The sequence below is a fragment of the Melozone crissalis genome, unplaced genomic scaffold (assembly GCF_028551555.1).
Source record: "Melozone crissalis strain CALT ecotype California unplaced genomic scaffold, PUWL_Pcris_2 ptg000073l_1, whole genome shotgun sequence".
Lineage (NCBI taxonomy): Eukaryota > Metazoa > Chordata > Aves > Passeriformes > Passerellidae > Melozone > Melozone crissalis.
The window spans coordinates 9,275,309-9,283,145 of record NW_026535850.1 but is presented as its reverse complement, the minus strand read 5'-3'; the positions used below and the strand labels follow the sequence as shown (position 1 = coordinate 9,283,145).

The following is a 7,837-nucleotide window of genomic DNA, read 5'->3' as shown; positions in this document are numbered from 1 at the left end:
CCTTGCCCAGGATCGGCAGGGACAACAACGGTTTCACCTGCATAGGATTGCTGGTGGATTTGGGGACACACAAGACATTTATTGCCCATTTTGCCACTGTGTTTTTACAATATGCACCCAAGTCTCATAATTGATTTTGGGTGTTCCAGTGGCTCTTCCCCATAAGGCAGAGAAAGAGAAAAATGGGCAACCAGATGTCCAAAGACGAAAGGAGCATATATGGATGCTTTAATTCTCACTGATCACGACATAATATTTTCAAAGAACAAATTAAAATCAATCATGAGGTGGATCATGAAAAATTTTCCAGACGCCTCTGCTGACAAAATCCATACCACTGAATTTTGGGACTCAGTGGGAGATAAATTGTACAATCTTTTGATCAAAAGGGACCACATTGCACCCCATATGCTCCCCATCTTTCACACCATCCTTGAGACCCTTGACCAGCAAGCAGTGTGTTGAAAACTCAATCCGATTGTCACTCCTAACTCAGGACCTCCCCTCAAACCTGCCTGTCTCAGACCTTCCACGATGGTGCAAGATGGCGATGGCCATGCGGTCTTGGAGGATCAAGCCAAGGAGATTCAAGATGGAAGGAGCCTGAATGTGGCAGAGGAGCCCAACCATCCTCCCTCCATCTTGTCTCCTGCACTTCCTGCTACCACAACCATCTCTTCTGCCCTGAATGAACCTCCAGGCTCCACCCCTATGACTGCGGGTCAGGCCCCACTGTCAATCATTCCACCCTCATACCCTGGGCCATGCCTCCAGAATTCCACCCCACAAATCCGCCATCCTAAATCAAGGCCCTTCCTCCCCAAAACCTGACAAAATAGCAATGCCCTTTGCCTCACCCACTGGCAACAATATAACCCCATAATCAAAGATACTAAGCCCAACTGTCAAACTATTTCAAATCCAAATGTTTCTGCTCCAAGCTATTCTTCCTCCCCAGAAGACAGTTTGGATTCCCCAGAGCCACCTCACCCCTGAACCCCTGAACATCCCTAGGAAAGGATCTGGAAAGAAACAGATAAGGAAGAAGACTGGCAAATAGGCTCAAAACTCCTCATTGCCCCCGTATGTTATGAAAGAAGGGGGCAAAATCCCAGGTTTCAGCCATTGGTATATGGGGAAATCAAGGATCTGTGTAGGGCCGCTAAAGACCATAGGAAGGACTTACCTTGTTTTAATGGCCTAATGAGGGCCATGTGTACAGCACATGCCTTAACCCCCTATCATTTAAAATATATTATGACCATGTTGTTGTCACCTACAGAACACACCCTGTGGGAAGGGAGATGGAAGTGTTTACTAAATCAATTAATAGCAGACTATGCTAATAATGAGGCATGGGCGGAATTGACAATCAACCATCCAGTTGGAGAAGGACAACACAGCCTACCAGATAATCAAGCAGCAGATATCTCCAGAGAAGTATTGGATGATATTGAAGAGATGGCTTTGAAAGCTTTAATCCAGGTATTGCATGGTAGCACCCCCAATTTGGACTACCTTGGGTGGCTGCAGCTAAAGCTTTAGGACAATCAGACCATCATGGGCGCCACTGGTAAGCAAACCAATGCTACCTCCCTCACATTGAGTGGCCTGCTCTCAGACATAGAGACCATCAGACATGTCACCTTGCAGAACAGCGATAGAGTTTTTACTCTGGGCATATGGGTATGGCAGTGTAGACTCTGAGGGCATGTGTTACATGAACCTGTCCAGCCACAACGAGACAATCCATAAGAGCATTCAGGTACTGAAGGAAGGGTTCAAGAAGCTTCAAGTGGAAAACAAAGACGGGTTCAAAAAACTCTTCCAATCCAAGGGACTCAACGGTTGGATGATGTCGAGCTAAAACAGGACTATTAATTCTCTTAGTTGTTGTTGTTTTCTTGTTAATTGTCCCATGTTTCTTTGGATGCTTTTAGAAAGTCTTACAAAATTCTTTCTGTTCCATCTTTGCTGTAAAACAGAAAGGGGGAAGATACCCAACAGAGGATCCTCATGGACTCGGAGAAGAGAATTAGAGGCCAGGATGGCACAAAAAACGCTTGGGCACTCAGTGTGGAAAGGAAAATTTCTAAAAGTACCTAAAAGTATTCTTAAATCTATAAAGTACCTGAAAACATTGAGTATCTCAAGGCATTAATTAGCCCCACTGAGTGTCAGTACAAAGCTCTCAAGGGACTCATTAAAGTAGATAACTGGGGCCATGATTGCACAAACCTCTCACAGAGTCTGTATCAAAAGGGAAACACCTTAAAATAACTGAAGTACCTTGAAGTATTAATGAGCCCCACTGAGTGTTGTTACTGACAAAGCCTCTCCAGGGAATAATTACAGCAGATAATTGGAGGCCTTGATTGCACAAACATTTTAGAGATTCCAAGGCAAAAGCCAAACCCAAAGTCCTTTGAAAAACCTGCAGTCCCTGCAGGGAGCATTCAGGAGCCCCCAGGGCCATTCCTGAGCAAGGCTCCCCAGGGACTCCTTCCAGCAGATCCCTGAGGCCACGTGGATGTGGGCTAGGGGGGGATGCTGAGGGCAGGACAAGGGGCTGACAGTGCCCAGCCTTGCTGGGGCTGTGCCAGGAGGCCCCAGGGCCTCAGGACAAGGTGTCTCCTCACAGCCCTTGGTGGCACAGACCCTGCTGCTGTGCCCCCGGGCACCAAGACTTGGCTTCTCTTTGTCCTCACATGTCATCACTGCCTCCAGTTCTCTGCTCTGCCTGGGGACACTTTCTCAGTCATGTCCCTCAGTGAGACCCATTAAAAGTCCAAGAAACTTTGGAGTTGGATTCTGATTTGGAGTTCTGGGGAGGTTTCTTCAGCTCCCTCTCAGGGACTGATGGTCAGGGCCTGAGCACAAAGCCCCAGAGGCTCATTAAAGTCCTTGTGCTGTATCTGTGCTGCTGAGCTGGGCTGGGCTCCTGGCACAGAGGCAGCTCCTGGTAACCAAGAAGAGCTTCAAAAGCACATTTCTCTTGATGAGCAGCTTTTCTGCCAGACCAGCAGGGCTGGGGCACTGCTTGCAGCCACTCTGGGTACAGCACAGAGGCACAGAGAGCTTCAATCAGTCAGGGCTGGGAAAGTGCTGAGAAGTGCCTGGGGCAGAATCACTGCCGGCCCTTGGCACAGGAACCTCTGGCTGCAGCTCCTGGAGCCATCTCCTCAAGCTGGAACATCCCAATGCCTACAGACCCTGCGAGTACATTCTCTGATCTTTTGTGCAGAGCAGCCAGGGGTGCCCAGGGCTGTCCTGCAGAGCGGGGTCCTGCAGCCTAGGGCGCTGTGCTGGGGCAGGGACTCTGCTGCCTGCAAGGGACAGCTCTCAGCCAGCCCTGGCAGCTGCTCCCAGCACTGGGGGACAAGATCTGGATGGGAGAAGACAGCTGGTAAGGCTTGGAAGTGCACCCCTTGTGTGGTGAGGGTGCTGCATCATTCAGGACTGCTCCCAGCATGACATTTAACTCCAGAATGTTTCCAGATAGATTATAAAGGGAGCACAGCAATAAGGAGACTGCATGAAAGGGGAAATCATGCTTTTTAAATCTACTGCTCTGAGTTGCCTGGGCAGGAAATTGCACATGGATATTCACCTCTCAGTTCAGGTTGGGAAAAAAAAAAATCTCTCAGATGTCAATAAACCCAGCAGTAAGACAAATGAGCACATTGCCCCTTAGAGGCAGCATCAGTGTCACTTTTCCAGTCTCCTCAAGGTTGCTCTGACTTTGCCTTCAGAGCCTGCAGAGCCAGAGCAGCCCCTGGGCAGTGCCACAGCTGGGAGGGGTCTGCAGGGCAGAGCTGAGCCCCCAGGGCTGGGCTGGGCTCTGGCAGCACTGGTAGAGCCCAGTCCTGTGCACAGGGGAGCAGTTGCTGGCACGGACAGCTCAAGGCAGCAGAGCCCTGGGCAGGCAGTGGGGGAAGAGTTGCCCCCAGGTTAAGCTCGGATATTGAAAGTCGTCCCCAAACCCAACTATTCCATGATTACTTTTTTACAGATCCCCATGCCAAGGCACAGCAAATGTCCAACAGCTGCTCCATCAGGCCCTTCCTCCTGCTGGCATTGGCAGACACGCGGCAGCTGCAGCTCCTGCACTTCTGCCTCTTGCTGGGCATCTCCCTGGCTGCCCTCCTGGGCAATGGCCTAATCATCAGTGCCGTAGCCTGCGGCCACCACCTGCACACGCCCATGTTCTTCTTCCTGCTCAACCTGGCCCTCAGCGACCTGGGCTCCATCTGCACCACTGTCCCCAAAGCCATGCACAATTCCCTCTGGGACACCAGGAACACCTCCTACACTGGATGTGCTGCACAGCTCTTTTTCTTTGCTTTTTTTATTTCTGCAGAGCTTTCTCTCTTGACCATCATGTGCTACGACCGCTACGTGTCCATCTGCAAACCCCTGCACTATGGGACCCTCCTGGGCATCAGAGCTTGTGCCCACATGGCAGCAGCTGCCTGGGCCAGTGCCTTTCTCTATTCACTGCTGCACACGGGCAATACATTTTCCTTGCCCCTGTGCCATGACAATGTCCTGGGCCAGTTCTTCTGTGAAATCCCACTGATCCTCAAGCTCTCCTGCTCAGACACATACCTGAGGGAATTTGGGCTTCTTGCTTTTAGTGCTTTCCTTTTTTTGGGTTGTTTTGTGTTGATTGTTTTCTCCTATGTGCAGATCTTCAGCGCTGTGCTGAGGATCCCCTCTGAGCAGGAACGGCAAAAAGCCTTTTCCACCTGCCTCCCTCACCTGGCTGTGGTCTCCTTGTACATCAGCACTGGCTCATTTGCTCACCTTAAGCCCCTCTCCATGTCCTCCCCATCCCTGGATCTGGCCCTGTCAGTTCTGTACTCGGTGGTGCCTCCAGCCCTGAACCCCCTCATCTACAGCCTGAGGAACCAGGAGCTCAAAGATGCCCTGAGGAAAATGATGACACTATCTTTTCAGAAACAATAAATTCTGTTTTCTGCTCAGAACCTTCAGAATGTAACTTTTTACACTCTTGGTCTTTTTTTTTTCCTGTTTGGTTTTTTTTTTCAGTGGGACCTTTCCTTAATTTTTTTTCTAGTATTACAATGTTTTTTTTCTAAAAACACTATAGTATTTCTTTATAAAAAGTTCCTGGCAGCTTTGTCACTGCTGTGACTGGCTGCTTTATCCTGCTGTGTGTCTGTGCTGTGACCTCAGGCAGGGACAGGCCATGGGCACTGCTGGGACACAGCTGGGCTCCAGCACAGCAGCTCCATCAGCAAAGGGCATCTCCTGAGGGCAGGGCAGGGAGGCTTTGCTCCCCTCCAGAGTCACTCTCAGTATTCTCAAGAGGCTCCTTGTGTTCCTTGTTCTCCCAGGGCTCAGTGTAATGAGATCAGGGTCTCAGTGGGGCCTTCAGGGGACCCAGGTCTGGGTCAGGTTTGCTTGTTGGTGGCCAGTGCCCATCAGATGCTGAATGGTCTGTGCTGAACCTTCCTGGGGTGCTGCAGCTTGTGCCAGGGCTGATGGCAGGGGAAGGTATGTCTGGAGGGCCGTGGGAGCTTCCAGGTGAGCACAGGGGACCTGCAGGGACAGAGTGCCAGGGACCAGCAGGGAGTGGATCTCACTGGGCACAGGCCTTGCCAGGGTGGGGTCACCCTGAGATCAAGCACTGAATGTCTGCTGTGAGCCAGGAGAGCTCTGCAGCCCAGGGACACAGCAGGCACAGGGAAAGGGGTCTGGGCACTGACTCCTCTGACCCTCAGGGAGCTCCCCCAGGAAGATCCAGGGCAGCCCCGAGCCCCTCTGGCAGCCCTGGAGCAAGGCAGGCACCTCTGAGCCCCTCCATGGCCACGCAGAGCCTGTGTGGGAGGGGGTCAGTGCAGGGAGCACCATCAGCTGCCTCTGTGTGCCAGGCTGAGCAGCAGAGCCCAGCAGAGGCACCCAGGGCCCCAGGCAGCACAGCCCCCGTGCTCTGCAGAGCAGCAGCCCCAGCTCAGGCTCTGGGGAGCAGGGCAGGGGCTGCAGCAATGGCTGCTCGGGCCAGCGCAGACGTGTTCCCCTGGGAAGGGCTCTGGGGGCAGCTGGCATGGGCCAGGAGCAGAGCAGGAGCCCGTGGGGGTGCAGAGGAGCCCTGGCAAGAGGCTGCCCTGTCCCTGGGCCAGCAGGAGCTCCCTGAGGAGCCCTGGGGCCAACTCTGCGCTGTGCTGGGCAGCAGGGCTGGCCCTGGGACAGCAGGAGCTGCCCGAGCTGAGCATCTGATGAGCACTCCAGACACAGAGTGGCTATCCCTGACCTCCAGGGCCTCCAGTTCCTGCTGCCGGGCCAGACCTGACTCTGCTGCTCTCCTGGGCTGGGGCAAGGACAGGGAGGGGAAAACAATGGAGCCTCGTCCCCACGAGTCCCCACAGTGTCAGAATGGTGTCCATGGATCCATGAGGACTCACAGTGTCACAATAGGCCTTGGGTCCATTAAGCCTCACAGGGTCAGTTTTACCAGTGGGCAGGGTCAGCACCAAAGACAAAGAAACCAAATGAAGGAATTGTGTAATTTAAATAATCTATGTCTGCAAAAATTACAAAAGCATAAGCTCAGCAAAACACATACTCATTAGAAAATAATTACAAAAGCAGAAGCTCAGCAATGAACCCAATCATCCCCACCAAAGACTACCTGCAGTGATTAACAAAGATCCAGCAGCATTTACCCTCAGGCTTTACCATCCCCCAGACCCACACAGCAGCTGGGGAAGCTGTCACAGCCAAGGGCTGCAGAGCCACTCCTGGGCACTGGGAATTCCTGCAGGTGCCTCCAGCCCCAGGTGAGGCTCCAACCCCGCTGGGAGAGGGCCCAGCTCTGACAGTGCTGAATGAACAAACTGACAGCACTGCTAGTGTGGCAACATCTGCTTTCATCCTCCTCTTGGGTCCCTCCCAAAGCCTGGCCAGGGCCCCAGGAGGAACCAAGGGAGCTGACTTTGAGCCTACAGCCTCAAACAAAGCCAGATGGGGCCTTTCTGCTTTCCAAATACAGAAAAGTAAATCCATATTTAACCAATGAACATATACAGAAATTTTATTGCTAATAATGATTCATTAATGAGCAGATACAAATATAACCTTTGGTTGGAAGGTTCATCTGGAGCTCAGCTTTGCCTAAGGGCCTGTTGTTCAGGCCTCAGTCAGGGCTTGGTGAGGCCTCAGTGCTTCAATCAGTGCTTTGACCTAGAGATGAACTGCAACCTTCAGAACAATTCTTTTAATAACACAGTTTAGATTTTGGTATTAGGCATAAAGGCATCACCTCTTGTTCTTCAATTAAGTGTTATTCACATTCATTGCCCAGAGCTATAATTCACATTCCTTTTAAAATAGCCCTAATTAGTTGCTATTCTCTGTTCTTTATCAAATGTCAATTTTTTTTCTTAAAACTGTGTCTCTTTTTAGACAAGTCTCAGTACTCCATTTCCAGCACAAGGTGTCACAACAACTCTAACATGGAATCATGACACACCAAGTGCTCACACTGCAATGATTGCAGTGACTGCCACAAATGCATTTCACAGCAGCCTCCAATCTGGCAGCCATGAAGCCAATCCCACCAAGAGAAATTTCTTCTTGCCGCCACTCTTGTACTGCTTTTTCAGTCAAGGTGATTCCTGATTGTTGGACTTCAAACCCAACAGTGATAGACATTCCTGCCACATTCCTGTCTCATGATAGCTCAAGTTCCTCCCTGGCCAGCAAGAAGATAATCCAAGGCCATGTGGTTCTGTGGAGTCCCCATTTGTGTTTGTTGGAGCTCACAGGATGTGCTATTGCATATTTTAACAGGATCATTTGCTATTTCTTCTAA

The 7,837-nt window shown here is 51.0% G+C and overlaps 1 protein-coding gene across 1 annotated transcript; it reads left to right on the top strand.

Annotated features, from left to right (window-relative positions):
- Positions 1–4,035: 4,035 nt before the first annotated feature.
- On the top strand, positions 4,036–4,968 carry LOC128946034 (olfactory receptor 14I1-like). Its single transcript, XM_054289974.1, has one exon. The coding sequence runs from the start codon at positions 4,036–4,038 to the stop codon at positions 4,966–4,968; it is 933 nt and encodes a 310-aa protein (XP_054145949.1).
- Positions 4,969–7,837: the final 2,869 nt, after the last annotated feature.